The sequence below is a fragment of the Schistocerca serialis genome, chromosome 6, assembly GCF_023864345.2.
Source record: "Schistocerca serialis cubense isolate TAMUIC-IGC-003099 chromosome 6, iqSchSeri2.2, whole genome shotgun sequence".
In the NCBI taxonomy this organism is placed as follows: Eukaryota; Metazoa; Arthropoda; class Insecta; order Orthoptera; family Acrididae; genus Schistocerca; species Schistocerca serialis.
The window spans coordinates 630,610,382-630,633,585 of NC_064643.1; the positions used below are offsets into that span (position 1 = coordinate 630,610,382).

The following is a 23,204-nucleotide window of genomic DNA, read 5'->3' on the forward strand; positions in this document are numbered from 1 at the left end:
CTGTGGAAGAACGCGTACCCGGTTTAGATACAAACCTTTTCTCTTTCTGTTAAGCAGTTATTATGCCTTCAAATCTTTTCATTTAGCAGTGTTACTAGGATTTAAAAGTATTGCAGCAGCGGCAATAAAAATAAATAAAACTGAGAATAAACGGAATGCTGATTTTTCTGTTGCGGTGTCTCTCTGCGAGGAAGTCTGAAGCGGTGAAGGATTCATTTTTGACAACTATAAATGGAAGATATAGTTTCCAGGCCGTGACCAGCGCTGGAAGATAATAGATACGCGAGGAAGTTACTCAGTAGCAATGGTGGAAGGTCGGACAGTAACGTAGTGATCACTGGCCTGGCAAAGTTAGAATTTGTCGCGCAGTCAGCCTAGAGTTTTTAATGCTGCATTTTTTTAAAAATTCAGATACTATTTCGGCCACTATATTTTAACTGATTATTAAAGCAAACATGAGTAACATTAAGTAATAGTGAATATTCTGGAAACAAGGATATGCTCCTCTTTTTTTCAGATGGAACGAGACGACGCGTTAACGGAAATCGAAATATTGAAAGATAAGTTGGACAAATCGCAGACAGTGTCACAGAAAGCGATGGAGGAAAGAGACAACGCAAACAAAGAGTTCGAACGTATGCTCGAAAAATACGATAGGTATCTCACATTCGATTTGGTAGTACTACTGTCAAGTTAAATCTGAACTTTTGCTTATCTGTTTATTTTACTGATGACCAATATGTTACACAGGTCGCAGGGCGAAGTGTACCGAATGCAGAACAAACTGGAGGCAGCAGAGGCAGAGAAGGACCGACTCGAGATGGAGGTGGAGAAGGCTCAGCTGTTGGCTACCAAGTCGCGCGAAGATCAGCGCAAAACACAAGACGAGCTGCAGCGGGTCCAAGAGATGTACGACCGAGCTGCGCTCCAGCTGGGCCGCACTAAGGAGAATGAGGAGAAATTCAAAGAGGAGATAGACCGCATGGCTGTCGACCTCGACATGGTGCGCGAGCGATACGAAAAGACGCAGATCGAAATGCGGCGTCTGCAGAGTGATCGCGAGAAGTACCAGGGGGACAGTGAGCGCCTCAGTTTCGAACTGGAGCGCGCGCACACGCAGTGCGCAAAGGCACAGGCTGCAAATGAAAAGAGCCAGGAGGAAATGGCCCGCCTGCAGGTGGAGCTAGAGAAGATGTACGACAAGCACGACAAGGCCCAGGCCGAGCTGCGAAAGTCTCAGTCGGAGCTGGAGCGCTACCGTACCGAGGCAGAGCAGCTGCGCGAGGAAGCGGAGCGGTACGCTGCCAGGATGGGCAAGTACCAGGACACGCAGGAGAGGACCAAGGAGGAGCAGGATCGCCTCAAGGCCGAAATAGAGCGGCTGCGGGATAGGCTCGAGAAGACGAACAGTGAGTTGGAGCGAGCGCGAAAGGCAGAGCAGGAGGCAGTTCGTCTGCGAATGGAGCTGGAGCGCGCGGAAGGTGTAAGAGGTAAATACCAATTCGAACAGGAGAAGTGGGCTGCAGAAACTGGTAGGCTGCAGGCAGAGTGCGAGAAGTTGCGCGAGCGGCTGGACACGAGCCAACTGGAGATGCAGAGGGCGCTGGTGGCCAATGAGAAGCAGGAGGAGCGCCTGCACGAGCTCCAACTCGAGCTGGAGCTCGGCAAGGCCGAGTCGATGAAAATGACGGCGACTCAGGAAAAACAGCAGGGCGAGATAGAGCGGTTGCACATCGAGTGCGAGAAAGTGCGCGATCGACATGAGACTCTCCAGATGCGCTCCGAAGCACTGGAGAAGGAGAACGAGCGGCTGCGCTCCGAATTGGCGCAGAAGGAGCGCCAGTTGGCGGTGGGCGACAAGAGCCGCACCGAGGTGGAGAGGGCGGGCGCCGCCGAGGTGGACAAGCTCCGCGAGCGGCTGGAGCAGGCGCAGGCAGACCTGTCCAGGGCGCAGCAGCTGCGCGAACACTCCGACGCCGAGGCGCAGCGCCTGGCGCGGGAGCTCGAGAAGTCGCAGCTGCACCTCGGCAAGTACCAGGAGAACAACGAGGCTGCGCGGATAGAGTTTGAGCGAATGGCGACGGAGCTCAGTCGTCTGCACGAAAAGCTCGAGAGGGCGCAGGCGGACGCGCAGCGGGCGTCGGACGAGCGTGCTCAGCTGCAGGCGGAGAGGGACGCACTGCAGGCGGACCTGCTCCGCGCGAGAAAGGCCGCCGATCAGATGCAGGAAGCGCAGCAGCGCACTCGGCAGGATGCCGACAGACGTTTGCAGGAGGATGCCTCCAAGATGCAGCAGGAGCTCGCACAAGCTGCGAGGGAGAAGGAGAGGTTGAATTCCGCACTGGAGAAGCGCGAGAAGCAGGCAGAAAGGTTAGAGAAACAGATGGCGAAAATGGAGTCCGAGGTGAAACAGCTCACGCTCGAGAGAGACCAGTTAGTGGTGCAACTGGAGAAGTCACAGGACATGCTGATGAACTTCCAGCAGGAGCTGCAACAGTCCGAGTCGGAGCTCAGTCGACTGAAGACCGAGCACCGCAAGGTGGCGCAAGATGCTGAATCGCTGGAAGGGAGAGACCGGCAGGTCCAGGAGCTTCAGCAACAACTGCAGAACTTGCAGAGGGAAAGGGACCGAGAGCGGCAGAGGGCGGAGCGGGCAGACCGCCGCCTGCAGGAGCTGGGCTCGCAGGCAGAGGCGGACACCGGTCAGTGGCGCCGTGCCGTGGAGGCCGAACGGGACAGGGCCGATAGGGCGGAGAGGACTGTGGCCGAACTGCAGAAAAGGGTGCAGGCTGTAGAGAGGCAGATGAATGCCCAACAGCAACAGATGGCCCAAATGCAACAACAGCAGCAACAACAGGTGCCACCGGCTGCTGCCGAGGAACTGAACAGACTGCGTAAAGAGCTCGAAAAGTCGCAGGCGGAACTGAAGAACGCGTCTGTTGAGCGAGAACGATTCCAGGCACAGTTGGAGATGCTAGTTCAGGAGCTGGAGAAGAACCAGGTTAGTTGGAGGATTGCCCAAAATGTGACAGGTTTATTTTCTGCATCACTGTACATATTTATATCACATTATTTCTTTCGACTGTGTGCCTGACGTATTTCGAGGACTTTTTGTGAGCTTGCTTATTTTGTGTCCTTATTTGAGTTTGATATGAACAAAATAATTGACTTGCCACCATTACTGAATTAAGAACCCTGTCATAATGAATAAACTTTCTCTTAAAAAGTTACCAGTACTTCTTTTATGAGTAGATATTATACAGCTACTAAAACAGTGCATTTTTGTGCCCATTTCTTGTTTTGAAAGTCATCTTTCTGTTGTGTGGCATATTCGTTATGACAGGGTATACAGCAATTTAATTTTATTTACTGAGCTTCTTAATTTTCTTTATTGAAAGTCAACTGGCACACTATGAAAGCTGAGTGTTAGAATTCGGCATGCTACTACACTGTACCTGTATTCTTTGGGCATATCCTCCAACCCACACTTGTTCATTTTTATTATGACTTATGAGCATATTCCTGTAACTATTTTTATTCAAATCCTGCACTTGTTTAATGATTGTCAGGTATGTAGCATTATGTATGTATTATCTGTTTCAGAAATTAATTTTTGTTTTGTATTATTGATGCAGTGAAGTCTGAAGCTCCTGTCCATGTATCTTTCAATTTATTTTCCAAACAAAACTACCTCAAGGTAGCTTTTCTTTACTGGGTGGAGCATGTTTTCAAATAACTGTACATATTTTTAAAAATCTGCATATGTTGTACATAGATGAGATTTACAGCTTTAAGTGTGACAGGCATTACTCTGATGATAATGCTATGTTTGTGATATGCTGTTAGAGGATTATGTTTCTTTTAATTTCAGATTCATATGCTGCTTTTCAGTGTCTCTTATGATTTTTCAGACATAGCACTTAGCTTTGTATTGGAAAATGCCATTGTAATGGATGTCTGCTTCTCAGTTTTTATTGTGTGTTGTATATAGGTCATGCCTTCATTTGGAACCTAATTTAACCTTTGTACATTTTTGGAATGCATTACTATTGATGTACATTCGTTTTTGTACTGTATATCATTTTCATGTTTATGTTACATGTTAGTTATGTGTGTCAGAAGCCAGAATGTGTATAGCTGGAATTTACTCCTTTGTAGTTCTTGCATCTCACATACCATAAGTTGTAATGATCTAAAATTTTTTTCTTTTGTGACAAAGGAAGAGTGTTTAATTGATGTTCATTTAAACAGCAACAACAAGAACAGAGGCTATAGAAATTAAATGCAGATAGTGTCACATCCAAGAATTTTAAAAGTGACAAGACACTTTGTGACGGGCATAAAAAGTAGTAAGCCAAAAGTAAAAAGGTTAAGCAAAATGTGGAAGAGGAGTAGGAAAGCTTCCAAGTGACTTTTCCTTCCTTACAACATCTGTATATCTTCTGTTCATCTTCTTCTTACTCTTAACACTTATTTATCCCATTAAAGGGATGGCCAGGATATGAAATCTGTTTTATGCTTTTGTTTCTGTTGATCATGAGCCAATCTTCAGTTCTTGGAAAAGCATTAATACACAGTCTTCTTTTGTCAAAGACAGCATATATTGATTTTTCTGATTTTGTATGTAGATTTTAAAAATTTCTTTATATAATTTAAAGTGTACATATTTTCTTTTTATTTTAATATTAGTTTAAAATTTCTGTAAATACTTACTTGATAAAAAAATTACTTTGCACTGATTAATTCTAATAGGAGGTAGTGTTTGAAGTATGTAATGGCTCATAATTGTTATATATTTATTACATATGTGGGTTACATGGTGCAATTGGATTGTTAGGGTGTTGAATAAGATGCAGGGAAATCAGAGCAGAATATGATGCTCAGCTTTCACAAGCACTGTATATACTGTCTTTAAGCAGCAACTCCAGAGATGCGTATGTGGTACACGTGCACACAGATGCGATAAAAATCTTCTTATTACTAAGACATATTTCAGCATGTTAGTGCAATCTTCATTGGGTCATGTTTTAGTCAGGTCTTAGTATCAAGAATATTAGATTTTTGTAGTACTTTCTTTAAGTGATCAAACAGTTTGTCATAGATTTGGTAGTTGTTCTTGTCCTCATATCCATGCTACTCCCTTGCAGTTAGGAGCACAGAAATAGGATACATATTATTTTAGTGAAGAGCACACACAATGCCTAAATAGGGACCAAATACACTGTGTTTTAAAAGTTCATATTTTAATTTGTCAGAGCTGTTCATTAAAATAACATGTATCATACCATGTTCCTATCCCTTTATTTGGAAGGTAGTAACACGTCTATGAGATAAAAACTCAGGGCACTCATACCTAGGGGAATGGGGGCTATAGACCCACCCCTAGCTGTCAGGGAAAGGAAAAGGATGCCCTTCCTGCCACGACCCTGTACCCCCTGGGATGGAATCAGTGTACCTCAGCTGTCTGCGTCTAGTGTAAATCATGAAATAGTCCGAACATGTTGCAAATGTCTGCGAGTCGTGTAACTGAGGTTGGACGTGGGGACCAGCCTGGTATTCACCTAGGGGGATATGGAAAACCACCTAAAAACCACATCCAGGCTGGCCAGCACACTGGTCCTCATCGTTAATCTGCTGGGCGGATTTGATCCGGGGCTGGCGCACCTACCCGAGTCCAGGAAGCAGCACATTAGCGCTCTCAGCTAACCTGGCAGATCAAGGCAGTTATAGATATAATGAGTACCAAAGTACAAGGACAGCTAAAACTAGAAGAAAGATTTACATATTCAGGAAACAAGATAAAGATGCAATCATGCAATAACTTAGGAAGGAAATTGAAACATTGACTTTGGGAAGGAACATCTAGAGGATCTGGGACTCAAGTTTAAAAGACTAGTTGATCAAGTACTGGGCTCCTAATAGAGTACTTATTTACCATTATAGCAGAAACTTAACAAAAGACTTCTTACAAATTTCCAAGGCTTCTGGTCGTATGTAAAGGCGGTCAATGGCACCAATATTAGTGTCCAGACATTCAAGGATAATGTAGGAAATGAAATTGAGGAGGGTAGCAGAGTCAAGGCAGAAATGCTGAAGTCAATTTTAAATGTTTGTTTACAAAGAAAATTGACCCTTGGATAGAAACCTGTGTCAAATAGTTGAAAGAGAGGAATGGTCACACCCATCCATAAGTAGGGTAACATAAGTGATTAGGAAGTAGGCTTATTCGCAGTGAGACAAGTATACACACAGACAGTGCAACATTGTCTGGAGCACCAAACACAGTCAGCAAGGAGACCATTGTTGCAGGTATCCTTCATTCAGCAGCAGAAAGAAATACACTGACAGTGATGCATCCAACTACGACACTGGACACAGCGGTGCCATCGAGTTATCTTTTCGGATGATTCATGATTCTGCATACTGCATCACAATGAATGTATTCATGTATAGACTCTTCATGAAGAATGAAGAATGACTGTTGCCATATTGCATTTGTCACTGTCTTTTGGGCCCAGTGCCTGGCATGACTGTAAGGGTTGTCATTGGGTACACAATGCTTGAGACATCAGTCATTACATTTATGGCAGGTAAGGCCAGTAGATGTGCCCTATCTTTGAGGTCTCCATGATGTTATCTTTTGACAAGATAATGCAAGACTACATGTTGCCAGTGCTGTCTTGACATACATGGATACAGAGGGTGTTTGACTGTTGCCCTTGCCATCAGACACTCTGAAACTCATACCCACTGGAAACATCTGGTCATGGGTTACTTAGACACTGGCATGCCATGACTGTCATACCACTAAAATTGATGAACTGTGGCACAGAGTTTAAGCAATATGAATGAAGTAATGTACCCATATCAGTCATCCGAACTGGTTTGACTCAGTGCCCAACAGGGTATGAGTCATTGTTGCTACCAGAGGTGGCAGGTCTGTGTACTAAATTTTGCACCCTCTTTTCACTCAAATCAGCTATAAATTTAATTTTCCTGCTGTACTACGTACGCATAGTAAATAAAATTTTGTAAGTTGCTATCCTTTGTGTTTTGCAGCTTTAATGAAGAGTTTTTAGCAAACAGAACACAGCATGTTGTTATCAATGGAGAGACGTCTACAGACATTAAAGTAACCTCTGGCGTGCCACAGGGGAGTGTTATGGGACCATTGCTTTTCACAATATATATAAATGACCTAGTAGATAGTGTCAGAAGTTCCATGCAGCTTTTCGCAGATGATGCTGTAGTACACAGAGAAGTTGCAGCATTAGAAAATTGTAGCGAAATGCAGGAAGATCTGCAGTGGATAGGCACTTGGTGCAGGGAGTGGCAACTGACCCTTAACATAGACAAATGTAATGTATTGCGAATACATAGAAAGAAAGATCCTTTATTGTATGATTATATGACAGCGGAACAAACACTGGTAGCAGTTACTTCTGTAAAATATCTGGGAGTATGCATGTGGAACGATTTGAAGTGGAATGATCATATAAAATTAATTGTTGGCAAGGCGGGTACTAGGTTGAGATTCATTGGGAGAGTCCTTAGAAAATGTAATCCATCAACAAAGGAGGTGGCTTACAAAACACTCGATCGACCTATAATTGAGTATTGCTCATCAGTGTGGGATCCGTACCAGATTGGGTTGATGGAGGAGATAGAGAAGATCCAAAGAAGAGCGGCGCATTTCATCACAGGGTTATTTGGTAACCGTGACAGCGTTACGGAGATGTTTAGCAAACTCAAGTGGCAGACTCTGCAAGAGAGGCGCTCTGTATCGTGGTGTGGCTTGCTCACCAGGTTTCGAGAGGGTGCGTTTCTGGATGAGGTATTGAATATATTGCTTCCCCCTACTTATACCTCCTGAGGATATCACGAATGTAAAATTAGAGAGATTCGAATGCGCACGGAGGCTTTCAGACAGTCGTTCTTCGCGCGAACCATACGCGACTGGAACAGAAAAGGGAGGTAATGACAGTGGCACGTAAGGTGCCCTCCGCCACACACCTTTGGGTGGCTTGCGGAGTGTAAATGTAGATGTAATGGCCATCAGAGTATTAAAAACAAGCCTTTAAAACACACACACCACCTCTTTTCTGGTTGAGATGATAATTTGAGAGCTTATACAATATCAGATATGTGTAGAGTTATGAATCTTGGTGAACTACATGGCCCCATCATCTTATTTCTTGTATGAGAGGCACTGAGAAGGCATATTAAATAGCTTTCTGGGGTTTTGAATGAACTGAATGCATGCAAAAGTCAATCTGAGGTGAGGCGATGGAGGAAATCACAAAACTGTTATTTGCCACAGCTCCTAAAGTCAACACATGAACATGCATCAAAATATGCTGATAATTTCATTCATTTCAACAACACATTAAGTTCCAGCTAAATTTAGCTTTCATTTATGCAAAAAAGTTATTGCAAGTTTTATGTAGTTTTTGATGAGAAGCTGACATTTATTTTCAGTGTTTTACAACCAATGCAAGCATAAACATCATGGAATACTAAACTATAGACTTGACAAGCTATCATCCAGCTGGTTTCAAATTCTATGTCCTGGTAGATGTTCCTCCTTTTTACACGAGATATAGCACTATCTTCTCACAAACAAACAACATTCAACTGTGATTTTGGAATGAGAAACCCAATGCATAATGTTTCCTCACATACAGAATGTAGGTGGTATTACTCCTGCTTATTTTGTGTGGTTACAATGAAGTACTAGTCATTTGCATATCGAAGCGTATACACTAAGATGACAAAAGTCATGGGACAGCAATATGCACATACACAGTTCGCAGTAGTATCATGTGCACTAGTTATAAAAGGTCTGTGCATTGGCAGTGCCATCATTTGTATGCAAGTGAGTCATGTGAAAAGGTTTCCAGTGTGATTAAGGTCACGTGGGCATTAACAAACTTTGACTGTGGAGTGGTAGTTTGAATTAGATGCATGGAACATTCTGGTTTGGAAATCATTGGGGAATTCAATATTCTGAGACCCACAGTGACAAGAGTGTGCTGAGAATACCAAATCTCTGGCACTATCTCTCAGCACGGAGAATGCAGTGGTCAATGGCCTTCAGCTAATGACTGAGAACAGCAGCATTCACATAGAGTCGTCAGTGCTAACAGACAAGCAACACTTCATGAAATAACTAAAAAAATCAACATTGGATGTACGATGAACATGTCTGTTAGGACAATGCAGTGAAATTTGACATTAATGGCCCATGGCAGCAGATGACCTATGCGAGTGCCTTTGCCGACAACAGATATAGCCTGCAGTGCTTCTCCTGGTTCAAAAATGGTTCAAATGGCTCTGAGTACTATGGGACTTAACTTCTGAGGTCATCAGTCCCCTTGAACTTAGAACTACTTAAACCTAACTAACCTAAGGACACCACACACATCCATGCCCGAGGCAGGATTCGAACCTGCGACCGTAGCGGTCACGCGGTTCCAGACTGTAGTGCCTAGAACCGCTTGGCCACTCTGACCGGCACTTCTCATGGGCTAACGACTGTATCGGCTGGACCCTAGACAACTGGAATACCATGGCCTGGTCAGATGAGTCCCGATTTCAGTTGGTAAGAGCTGATGGTAGGACCTGAGTGTGGCACGGACTCCACAAAGTCATGGATCTAAGTTGTCAACAAAACACTGTGCAAGCTGGTGGTGGCTCCATAATGGTGTGGTCTGTGTTTACATAGAATGGACTGGCTCCTGGTTATTTTTGGCTATTTTGAGTCTGTTTGCAGCCATTCTTGGATTTAATGTTCCAAAACATGTTTGTGGATGACAATGCGGCATATCACTGGGCCACGGTTGTTCGCGACTGGTTTGAAGAACGTTTTGGACAATTCGAGCAAATGATTGGGCCACACAGATTACCTGACATTAATCCCATTTATGGAACATAATCGAGAGGTCAGTTCATGCACAAAATCCTGCACTGCCAACATCTTCACAATTATGATTAATACTCGGCAGAAATCAAATCTGCATTTGGATCGGACTTCCTTAACTCTTGTGCAGAAAGGTGTGCAGTGTACTGCTGCATCCATTTTCAATAAGCCACCACTTGAATTCAAAAATCTTAGCAGTAATCCACGTGCTTTCAAATCAAAACTGAAGAGTTTCCTCATGGATCACTCCTTCTATTCGGTTAAGGAGTTCCTTGAAAAATTAAGCTGATTCATATTGTATTGTTGATTGCATTTACTTAAACTTATGGACTGACTTTTTTTAAGTTCATAAACATTTATTTTATCTCTTATTACTTTTATCTTGTAATTTCATGTACTGACATGTTCCATGACATTGGAGATTTCCTCCTTAATTTGGTCCCACAGAACTTGACGTGTAAATAAATAAAAATAAAAATGGCAGCTATAGAGACAGTGCAGCTTAATAATTCTGCAGGGGCTTCTGATGACTTGTTGAGTCCATTCCATGTCGAACTGCTGCACTACGCCAGGCAAAAGGAATGTCTGATGTGATATTAGGAGGTATCCCATGTTTTTTGTCACCTCAGTATAGTACACTTCATGCAAATACAATATTTTAATGAAATTGGACAGATAAAAAATCTACTTACCAAGTGGCAGCAGAACACACACTTAAGGTTACAATTGGGTAAGCTTCTGAAACCAGTGGCTACTTCTTCACGTAGAAGGTTTGAAGGGGAAGGAAGAGGGGTGAAGGAAACAAAAAATAATTTGAAGCAATAGAGTCAGATTCTCTAGAAGCAAAGGAACTGATCAAGTTCATGAAATGCTTACACAATCAGTAGCAATTAAAGGAAAGAAGGAAGATTTAGCTTTCAAATCCTGGGATAATGAGGTCATTCGAACAGTAATTTTTATATTTTCATCAATGACCCTAATGTAAGGTATTTTTTGGAATGAATTTCAGTAAACTGTTTACTGCTACCTGACTCTGCTCTATTCAGAAGTTGTTGAACACACACACACACACACACACACACACACACACACACACACACACACACACACAGTCCATCGCTTAACAGGTGTGTCAGTATAACCTCCATCACCAGCAGCAGCAGAATAAATCTGCTAATGAAAGCTAATATCTAAATTATCTCTCTACTCTTTGATGACACTGGCTACCTTCTCCATAAAAATATTTGGTAACTTAAGGCAAAAACAAGGGTCTAAAAACCCTAAAAAATAGCCTGTAACTTATAGCTCATTTAATGACCATAGAGGCCTGATCAAATGAAGCATGAGTCTTATCTTGAGTTGACACAGTGAGATGTAACAAAAAGCAGTCAGATATGCTCACTCACATATGATTCCATAAATTCATAAATATTGCTATGGAAGAAAACCTTCATACAAGCAGAAAGAGTTGAAACACTATTTGCTACATGTTTCAATACTACCACAATATAAACTTACCCTATTCTTCATACAGCAGTTGTAAATGGGCCGAAAAACTGTAGTTGTGGATTCATAAGAGGATACTGATTCAGCCTCTACATCTGTGCCTTTATCTCAAATCCCATCCCTTCATCTTTATAGGACATTAAATTGATCAATAATCAAGAGTTCTATCTTCCACAAATATTTCTTGTCAGACACTCAAAATTTGCACTAAAATTTTATCTTATTTAAATGTTCTGGATCCACTGTGAATAATACATGAAAACTGTTACTGGACTCGATTAAATGCTAATCAGTTATCTCCTTTTTTGCTCCATCATATGGAAAGAACCTGTTCATGCAATGATATCTATGACGAAATTATGCTGAATGTTTTCGTTTTTGTTTTGTTTGCTGCTTATGCCTCATTGAAATATTGATGTTTCAATTAATGTAGAACTGCTACAAACATTGTTGAAAACCATGTGCTGTTCATTTACTTTTAATAGATGCTCCATAGAGCCAAATACAATACATTTGCCTTCTGCATGTGATTTGGATAAAAAGTAACCAATTTTTAGGGAGGACGCTGATCAAATGATGAACAACACACAATATCCCCCTTCATGGCTTACTTACTGCCCCCTCCTTTCTCAAATTTTCTTATCTTGTCTCATTGTCAGTAATCTGTGTACTATCTTTGTTGTATCTCATTTTTTGGTGTCTCCTATTCTTATGGTGGTGCCCTTAGCTTGTTATGCTCTTTCTAAGTAATTTTTTTTTCCTTTAAGCACTAACATTTATCTATTTTTACTCACATCATGAGGTTTACAGTTGCCACTTCATACTGAGACTCATTGCCCTGTTCCAATGACCTCATTATCTCAGGATTTGAAAGCTAAATCTTCCTTCTTTCTTTTACTTGCTACTGATTGTGCAAGCATTTCATGAACTTGATCAGTTCCTTTGCTTCTAGAGAATCTGACTCTATTGCTTCAAATTATTTTTTGTTTCCTTGGACAGACATTAGTAGCCGAGTAAGACACAGATTACTCATTTTCTGTCATTTCCATCAAGTACACCATTTTTTGGCAACTGTGCAATTTTATGTAGCCCATGGGTCTGCATCTTGATAATCCTTAGATGATATTTGTTTAAATTCCCTAGTAACGATTTTAATTTTCAATTTGAGGCATTTTTCCACCCTACTGCATTTAATTCATAGGATGGAGTGTACAGTAATATGAAGAATGCTATTCTGTGGAGTTGCTTCTCTTTTGTTAATGTGTAGCTTAACTCATTCCAAACCCTTCAAGGTTTTCCTCCTTGATGGACTCTACAGTGCTTGATGAATGAATGTATGAAAAGGGCTTAGTGTTTTTAATATATCAGTATGTACACTGTTAGCATCCTTAAAATATATAACTGAGATATCATTAAACATTCAAGTATTGTAATTTCCAATGAGATCAAAAGAATTATAATGAGCTGCCTTACTTGAGAAATTACTGTTGTGCTGTACAATAGTTTGTGGATACATATCTTATTGAAAGGCTATGAAAGATCACCTTTCATAACACAGTGCAGGTTTTAAGCAGTTGGGGACACAAACAAGAATCCACACACAGAAATCAGTTTACAACTTGAATTCATCCTTAAAGCATATCTATAAACACAATTACATTGTCTCAGCACTGTTGGGCCACTGCACTGGGACAATGTTGCTTTGTTAATGTGTGTTCCCTGAAGAAACATGTGAGTTCATAAACTGAGCTACTATGTTCAAGTTCTTGTTTATTTGAATATCCAGTACTCAATATCTCTACCATATGCTGACTGATTATCTTTCCTCATTCATATCCCAACAACTGTTATATTCATGGAAAAAATATGTCTGAATTGATGTAATGATATAGTGATGCAACTGTATCATTGAAAATAATCAGTAAAACTTTTCACAGCACAACTGAATTTTTAGAATTTCTAATTACAGTTGTCACATTACACAGATAATATAAATAATAAGTGCACAAAGGTGTGTGTGTATGTGTGTGCACATGCTTGCTCATGCTTGCTCGCATATGTGTTGATACTACTATTTAAAAAGTGCTGTGTTGTGCAGTATCATTCCTGTGGTCCATAGTTCTCAATTGCTTCCTGTTGTAACTGATTTTCAGTTGTCATAATACTACTTCAAATTAGGTTAAGTATTTTTTCCTTGTTGGTTTTCTTTTAATAAGGCATAAGCCATGAGTTGTATTGTAAACTACAATACAGCCTCCAACTAATGGCCAGCGCTTGCTCCACTCTTAGGATAAGATATTTTTAAAGATAAAAATGAAAACTGAAGATTGGATGTATTTTTATACTGCAGCAGTATGTGCCACTTTCGTTTCAGCTGGATCTTCAAGAAGCGAACAAGAAACTAGCGAATGGCGCAGCGAGAGCTGGAGAAGAAGCTACCGCCCTTAGAATGCAATTAGAAGAGCAGAAGAAACAACTAGAAGAGCAGAGGAGACAATTAGAGGAGCACAAGAGAGGCTTAGATAGTAAAAGTAGGCAATTAGAAGAAAAAGAAAAATCTATAGCAGATGCAGATCAGAAACTGAAGAAAAGGAAAGAAAAACTTGATCAGCTGGAGGCACAGCTTCAGAAGGTATGTTACTTCCACAATTCTACTGATTTGTCTCATTCTGGCATATATATCTTGCCAATGGCTCCTTCATGTAACCATATACACTGGAATATTTTTCCTTCTGTTATTTTATGCTTTCACCCATGTCAGTTTTCACTCTAAATTATGACTCTGCCAGTATATATAAATGTATGTGGGCATGAGTGCATGCATGTGCACAAATGTGCGTACACACACACACACACACAAACACACACACACACACACACACACACACACACACACACACACACACCATATGTATCATAATTAATAGCAAAAAGTGACACACGTGAAAGTGAAAGTATACAATAATACAAGGCATGTCCAGAAAGTAAGCACTATTTCTAATAAAACTCAGTTTTTCCAAATAAAATTTTTTCAAGAAAGGGCATAAATTATTTTCCTAACTAATTGCCACCATTGGACCAACATTTGTCATAGCAGGAAACAAACTTTTCTATGCCATCTTCACAGAAAGATGCTGCCAGTGAAGACAGCTGCTGCTGAACACCGCTTTTCACACCGACTTCACTGTCAAAGCACCATCCTCCACTATCATGCTTCAAGTTCAAGAATAAGTGGTAGTCAGAAGGCGCAAGATCATGGCTGTGTGGCAGGTTATCGAACTGCTCCCAACCAAATTGTTGAATATGGTTTTGAGTGATACCATAAAAATGGGGATGTGCACTGTCATGAAACAACACAACCTTGACTGAATTATTTAATTGGATAGATAAAAAATCTACTCACCAAGTGGTGGCGGAACACAAACATAAAAGACTGTTGTAATTGGCAAGCTTTTGGAGCCAGTGGCTCCTTCTTCAGGCAGAAGAGTTGAAGGGGAAGGAAGAAGGGTGATGGGAAAGGACTGGAAAAGTCTAGGGAAAAGGGTAGATTTTGGGAAAGTCACTCATAACCGCAGATCAGGGGAGACTTATTGTACAGGATGAGAAGGAAAGACTGATTGTAGGGAACTGAATTGGACAACACGTCAAAACCTGAGAAATTAAAGGTGGAAGACAGAGTAATATACAGACAGAGATTACTGCTCAAACATCAAGCATGAGTTAATAAGAGTGAAAAGCTAAGTGCATTGTACATAACAGAAGTGGGAGGGTGGTGGTGAAAAATAGACGGGAAAGACAAGACACATTTCATTGTCTTTCCTGGCAGTGAAAAATAGACGGGAAGGACTAAACACATTTCATTGTCTTTCCCGTATATTTTCACCAACCTTCCCCCCCCCCCCCCCCCCCCCCCTCCACCACCACCCCCACCCTCACCACCCACCACCCACCCCCACCCCCTCCTCCATGAACCATACGGACCTTGCTGTAGGTGGGGAGGCTTGCGTGCCTCAGCGATACAGATTGCCGTACCGTAGGTGCAACCACAACGGAGGGGTATCTGTTGAGAGGCCAGACAAACATGTGGTTCCTGAAGCGGGGCAGCAGCCTTTTCAGTAGTTGCAGGGGTAACAGTCTGGATGACTGACTGATATGACCTTGTAACACTAACCAAAACAGCTTTGCTGTGCTGGTACTGCGAACGGCTGAAAGCAAGGGGAAACTATGGCCGTAATTTTTCCCGAGGTCATGCAGCTTTACTGTATGGTTAAATGGTGATGGCGTCCTCTTGGGTAAAATATTCCAGAGGTAAAATAGTCCCCCATTTGGATCACCGGGCGGGGACTACTCAGGAGGATGTTGTTATCAGGAGAAAGAAAACTGGCATTCTATGGGTCGGAGCGTGGAATGTCAGATCCCTTAATCGGGCAGGCAGGTTAGAAAATTTAAAAAGGGAAATGGATAGGTTAAAGATAGATACAGTGGGAGTTAGTGAAGTTCGGTGGCAGGAGGAACAAGACTTCTGGTCAGGTGATTACAGGGTTGTAAATACAAGATCAAGTAGGGGTAATGCAGGAGTAGGTTTAATAATGAATAAAAAAATAGGAGTGCGGGTAAACTACTACAAACAGCATAGTGAATGCATTATTGTGACCAAGATAGATACGAAGCCCACACCTACTACAGTAGTACAAGTTTATATGCCAACTAGCTCTGCAGATGACGAAGAAATTGAAGAAATGTATGATGAAATAAAAGAAATTATTCAGATAGTGAAGGGAGACAAAAATTTAATAGTCATGGGTGACTGGAATTCAGTAGTAGGAAAAGGGAGAGAAGGAAACGTAGTAGGTGAATATGGATTGGGGGTAAGAAACGAAAGAGGAAGCCGTCTGGTAGAATTTTGCACAGAGCACAACTTAATCATAGCTAACACTTGGTTCAAGAATCATAAAAGAAGGTTGTATACATGGAAGAAGCCTGGAGATACTAGAAGCTATCAGATAGATTATATAATGGTAAGACAGAGATTTAGGAACCAGGTTTTAAATTGTAAGACATTTCCAGAGGCAGATGTGGACTCTGACCACAATCTATTGGTTATGAACTGTAGATTAAAACTGAAGAAACTGCAAAAAGGTGGAAATTTAAGGAGATGGGACCTGGATAAACTGACTAAACAAGAGGTTGTACAAAGTTTCAGGGAGAGTATAAGGGAACAATTGACAGGAATTGGGGAAAGAAATACAGCAGAAGAAGAATAGATAGCTCTGAGGGATGAAGTAGTGAAGGCAGCAGAGGATCAAGTAGGTAAAAAGATGAGGGCTACTAGAAATCCTTGGGTGACAGAAGAAATATTGATTTTAACTGATGAAAGGAGAAAATATAAAAATGCAGTAAATGAAGCAGGCAAAAAGGAATACAAACGTCTAAAAAATGAGATCAACAGGAAGTGCAAAATGGCTAAGCAGGAATGGCTAGAGGACAAATGTAAGGATGTAGAAGCTTATCTCACTAGGGGTAAGATAGATACTGCCTACAGGAAAATTAAAGAGACCTTTGGAGAAAAGAGAGCCACTTGTATGAATATCAAGAGCTCAGATGGAAACCCAGTTCTAAGCAAAGAAGGGAAAGCAGAAAGGTGGAAGGAGTATATAGAGGGTCTATACAAGGGTGATGTACTTGAGGACAATATTATGGAAATGGAAGAGGATGTAGATGAAGATGAAATGGGAGATATGATACTGCGTAAAGAGTTTGGCAGAGCACTGGAAGACCTGAGTCGAAACAAGGCCCCAGGAGTAGACAACATTCCATTAAAACTACTGAAAGCCTTGGGAGAGCCAGTCCTGACAAAATGCTACCATCTGGTGAGCAAGATGTATGAGACAGGCGAAATACTCTCAGACTTCAAGAAGAATATAATAATTCCAATCCCAAAGAAAGCAGGTGTTGACAGATGTGAAAATTACCGAACTATCAGTTTAATAAGTCACAGCTGCAAAATACTAACGCGAATTCTTTACAGACAAATGGAAAAACTAGTAGAAGCTGATCTTAGGGAAGATCAGTTTGGATTTCGTAGAAATATTGGAACACGTGAGGCAATACTGACCCTACGACTTATCTTAGAAGCTAGATTAAAGAAAGGCAAAGCTACGTTCCTAGCATTTGTAGATTTAGAGAAAGCTTTTGACAATGTTGACTGGAATACTCTCTTTCAAATTCTGAAAGTGGTGGGGTAAAATACAGGGAGCAAAAGGCTATCTATAATTTGTACAGAAACCAGATGGCAGTTATAAGAGTCGAGGGACATGAAAGGGAAGCAGTGGTTGGGAAGGGAGTGAGACAGGGTTGTAGCCTCTCCCCAATGTTATTCAATCTGTATACTGAGCAAGCAGTGAAGGAAACAAAATAAAAATTCGGAGTAGGTATTAAAATCCATGAAGAAGAAATAAAAACTTTGAGGTTCGCCGATGACATTGTAATTCTGTCAGAGACAGCAAAGGACTTGGAAGAGCAGTTGAACAGCATGGATAGTGTCTTTAAAGGAGGATATAAGATGAACATCAACAAAAGCAAAACAAGGATAATGGAATGTAGTCGAGTTAAATCGGGTGATGCTACGGGAATTAGATTAGAAAATGAGGCACTTAAAGTAGTCAAGGGGTTTTGCTATTTGGGGAGCAAAATAACTGATGATGGTCGAAGTAGAGAGGATATATGTAGACTGGCAATGGCAAGGAAAGCGTTTCTGAAGAAGAGAAATTTGTTAACATCGAGTATAGATTTAAGTGTCAGGAAGTCATTTCTGAAAGTATTTGTATGGAGTGTAGCCATGTATGGAAGTGAAACATGGACGATAAATAGTTTGGACCAGAAGAGAATAGAAGCTTTCGAAATGTGGTGCTACAGAAGAATGGTGAAAATTAGATGGGTAGATCACATAACTAATGAGGAGGTATTGAATAGGATTGGGGAGAAGAGAAGTTTGTGGCACAACTTGACTAGAAGAAGGGATCGGTTGGTAGGACATGTTCTGAGGCATCAAGGGATCACCAATTTAGTATTGGAGGGCAGCGTGGAGGGTAGAAATCGTAGAGGGAGACCAAAAGATGAATACACTAAGCAGATTCAGAAGGATGCAGGTTGCAGTAGGTACTGGGAGATGAAGAAACTTGCACAGGATAGGGTAGCATGGAGAGCTGCATCAAACCAGTCTCAGGACTGAAGACCACAACAACAACAACAACAACAACAACAACCCCCCTCCCCCACCTCTGTTACGTACAGTGCACTTAGCTTTTCACTCTTAATAACTCACGCATGATGTTTAAGCAGCAATCTCTGTTTACATATTACCCTGTCTTCCACCTTCAAGCTCTCAGGTCTTCACATGTCATCCAATGCAGTCCCCAACAATCAGTCTTTCCTTTCCAGCTCGTAAGGTAAGTCTCCCCTGACCTGTGGTCCTGGGTGACTGTCCAAAAAACAACCCCTTTCCCTAGACCTCTCGAGGCCTTTTCCTTCACCCTTCTTTCTTCCCTTTCAACCCTTCTGCCTGAAGAAGCAGCCACTAGCAACGAAAGCTTGCCAATTACAACCGTCTTTTATGTGTGAGTTTTGCATCCGCTTGGTGAGTAGATTTTTTATCTATCCAGTTAAATAATTTTGTCAATAATTGATTGCTTTTGTTGTTATACATTCTTGACTCAGCATTTCGTGCCTTCTGTTTTGAATTTATGTTGGAGTTTTATGAATGTATCACAGTACCATACCATATTTATGGTCTCACCTCAGTGAAGGAACTCAACAAGCAAAATTCCCTTTCTCTCCCAGAACACAGCGCATGCGATTTTTTTGCTGACAATGTTGGTCCAAACTTTTGTTTTTTTGTGGTTATTTGAGTGCTTCCAAACCACTGACGTTTGTTTTTATTCTAGAGTGACATGATAAACTCACACCACTCAGATTTCTGTTTAAGAAATCATCTCCCCTGTCACTGTATTGCGTAAGAAATGGCAAAGTACTGCCAGGTCACTATATTTTGAGGACATCCGTAAGCATTTTTGGAACCCAACGGGAACACGGTTTGCGAAAATTTAAGGGATTTGTGACAATCAAATGCAAATCAGTTTTTGCAATTTGTGGAAACTCATCACAAAGCATTCTTATTGTGAGCCATCTTTTCAGGAATTTTCTCATTCACTTTCTGAGCTAAACCACCTTTGACAACAGAAGGGTGCACACACCATGCTTCAACACCAATACTGGTTTATCTATCACTGAACTTACTCACTCACTTTCTCACTTTTCCATCAGTCACTACATTTTCACCATAAATCTCTAAAAGCTGATGATGAATATTTCAGCTGGCTTAGTATTCTTTGCATTCAAAACTGTATTATAGAATGCACTTCACAGTTGGTGGACTCAGAGATTGTCTTAAACATTTTGAATGATCACTAAAAAATGTAAACACAACACAGTCTGGCTGTAATGGTGTCAGAGGAAAGACAATATGGTTTTTATGTAATTTCTTTGGCTTCCCTGCATGGAGGTTTGGTCAAAGAATATACCAATGTTGAAGGAAGTATCATGCTAGTAGGGTACCGATATATCAAGAAGCTGGACAAGCTTTGACAAAGGAAAGGGAGGATGCTAAGTTCTCTCAGCTTCCATGCTGAGATGTCAAGATGGAGATGCAGTATGAGGTTTCACCAGCATCTAACATCACATCAACTCCAAAGTGATGAACAAGATAAAACATCAGATGAGCATGGTAGTAGTCAGGGAAGGGATTTGAGATATGTGTCATAGGCTAGATGTGCTGGCATGGGAGTTATACACCTTCACCCGTACAGGGCAGCCTCCATAGCAGGGAAAGATTGAGGGTGGGAAGACAGTGCCCAGTGGTCCCTAGCAGAGTGCACCAGGAAGAATGTCTCATTGTGCCAGTCTGAGTTTGACCACATGAGTAAGAAAGCACAGCAATGGAGGATACTTGCACTGTGATTAACCTTAGTGGTAAGCAGTTTGATTACACTACTTTGAAGGTACTGAGCTGTGGCCTCAACTTTACAACTACCCCCAGGAATGTGCCTATTTCAAGTTTAATTGGTTCAGTGGACCATGTAGCCAATGCACTTCCACCAAATGCAGCACAAAAAATCTGTCGGGAGCACTGCAGGGCAGTCACCAAGACAGAACCTCCAAAATCAATCATTTCCAGTAACAAGAGTCTGGAACAGAAGCTCTGGGAAGACAACAACATTGTGGTTTTTTCAGCAGACAAAGGGAAGTCCACAATCATTATGCAGCAGACTGAGAATTAAGAGGAAGTTTGTCAACTTCTGGAAGGCACAGCATACCAACTTTTGGAATAAGACCCTATGGACAGAGTGGACAAAAAGGCCGGGGCTTTCTTGAAGGCAACAGGCATGCATGACAAGGTCATCAAACAGCTATGATCTAGTGCATCAGTTCCACATAGACTACATGGACTGCCAAAAGAACACAAAGGGGGTATGCCACTACACCCACTGTCTGCAACATTGGCACATAAATGTACTGAGCAGCTAAGTATTTGAAGAAACTGCTGTGTATTCACCACTTCCACAACTCAGAGGACTTTTTGCAATGTCACAAGCAACTACATATCCAAAGAACTGGTCAGTTTTGATGTGGTCTTCATGTTTACTAAGATATCACTGAAAGTCTCATTAGAACTGATTGCAGAGAAATTTGACATTATTCTGATGGACGTGTTCAGACATATACTGACTTCTACATTTTTTCTATGTGGGGGTGAAGATTATGAGTAGACAGTAGGAATGGCTGTGTAACAGCCCCCTGTCTCCACTGGTTGTCAATATACTCAAGAAGAAATTTGAGGAGGAAGCATTAGAGACAGCTAGATACAAACTCACGTGCTTCTTCAGATATGTTGATGATACCTTTGTGATCTGGCCTCATGTCTGGGAGGGGATCAGTGAGTTTCTGGAACTCTCAACTCACATGGTCCAAATATGAAGTTCACCATAGAACAGCTGCTATTTCCATGGGTGTATTTGTTAATAGGAGAACACATGGCTTGTGTCACCACAAGGTGTGTTGTAAAACAATACACTCTGGTTTAGACCTGTAAGCTTGTCATCACCCAGCTCGGGAGAATGGAGTTCTAAACTCATTGGTCCACAGACCAAGTTAGTATGGCATCAGAAATACAGAATCTACTCTGTCTTTTGCAAAAGTGGTTACAGAAGGCCTTTCAACCAGCCACTCTGCCACAAAATAAAAAAAAAGAAGATGAAGCAAAGATTGTGGTTTACCTACCTTATGAGGAACCTATTTCTGGCAAGATTGGCAGGATTCTCAAGAAGCATAACACAAAGTGCATGTTCTGTCCACCTTCCAAAATAAGAAGACTATTGGGAAATGTGAAAGATGACTTTACTATATGAAAATCAGGAATTTATAATGGCCAAACAACTAGGGCAGTGGGCATCAGATGCCATGAACATCAGAGGCACACACCACTGAGACAGGCAACTAAATCAATCATTGTTGAGCACTGTCTGGAACTTAATCATACTACAAAATATTAAAAATGAAATTTCTGGTGCAGTAATGATTAATAATGGCTGTTATTGAGGTAAAATACTCTGCAGCTCATGGTCTTGTGGTTAGCATAGCTGCCTCTAGATCAGGTGTTCCTGGGTTGGATTCCTGGGTGGGTCAGTGGTTTTCTTCACTCAGTGACTGGGTGTTTGTGTTCTCTTCATCATTTTGTCTCATCTTCATTGATGCACAAATCACCAAAGTGGTGTCAAATAGCAAGACTTGCATCAGGTAGCCAAACAGCCCCTTAAGGGATCTCTTATCCAGTAATGCCATTTGATTATATCATTTCATTTCTGAGCTACCCTAAACCTAATTCTAACAGAACCTGGAATGACAATAACAGACATGGAGTTTCTTGGCTTGGCTTTGTTATGTTGGATGTCATGTTTTTACAACTGTCATTTTTTGCAAGCTCATTTCTTCAATATTTATTGGAATTAAAGATGTTTTAACTGGCCTGACAATCAGTGTGTCTTTACCCATAGAATATGATGTCAGTCAAATTATGATTAAAATAAAAGCTGTAGCTGCATTTGAGATAAAATTAATTAGAATATTCTCAAAAATGGTACAGTCACTCAGTTATTAAACCTGTGAATCATTCACTCTCCCTCTCCCTCCACACAAACACAAACACAAAAACAGACAGACACACACACACACACACACACACACACACACACACACACACAAAAACCATGTAGAGTATACTAGTCTTTTATTATTTTGTTTATCTTCTTGTGTACATATGCGAAAGTTCCTCCTGTTACAAATACACATGCTGTTTTAGGAAGCTAATCATTAGTTTATCTTGCAAAATAAGGCTTTTATAATGTAATAACAAATACTTGTATTCCAGGGTGCAGGAGCAAGGGGTGGAAATGCAGAAATACAGAAAAGAATGCTAGAACTAGAACAACAGGTTGAAACTCATCAAAAGGAGCTGGAGAAATCCAAAGAAGATGCACAGCGTTCGCAAGTAGAAATGGAAAGACTTCTACAGCTTGTCCAAATGAGTCAAGAAGAACAAAATGCCAAAGAAAAGACAATTCGTGATCTTCAAGAGTAAGTGATTTATGAAGGAAGTTAAGTGTTCAACCAATGTAATTCATTATCTGTCTACAGTTAAAATCACTGAGGCCTAAAAACCAACAAA

General features: G+C 41.2%; 1 protein-coding gene across 1 annotated transcript in view; it reads left to right on the forward strand.

Moving 5' to 3' along the window:
• Nucleotides 1-23,204, forward strand: part of LOC126484254 (trichohyalin-like) — a 731,617-nt gene that overhangs the window by 607,316 nt on the left and 101,097 nt on the right. The window contains exons 11-14 of the mRNA XM_050107675.1: nt 518-657; nt 751-3,001; nt 13,800-14,057; nt 22,908-23,113. Of these exons, the coding sequence (XP_049963632.1) occupies nt 518-657; nt 751-3,001; nt 13,800-14,057; nt 22,908-23,113 (2,855 nt within the window). The remainder of the gene's footprint in view (nt 1-517; nt 658-750; nt 3,002-13,799; nt 14,058-22,907; nt 23,114-23,204) is intronic.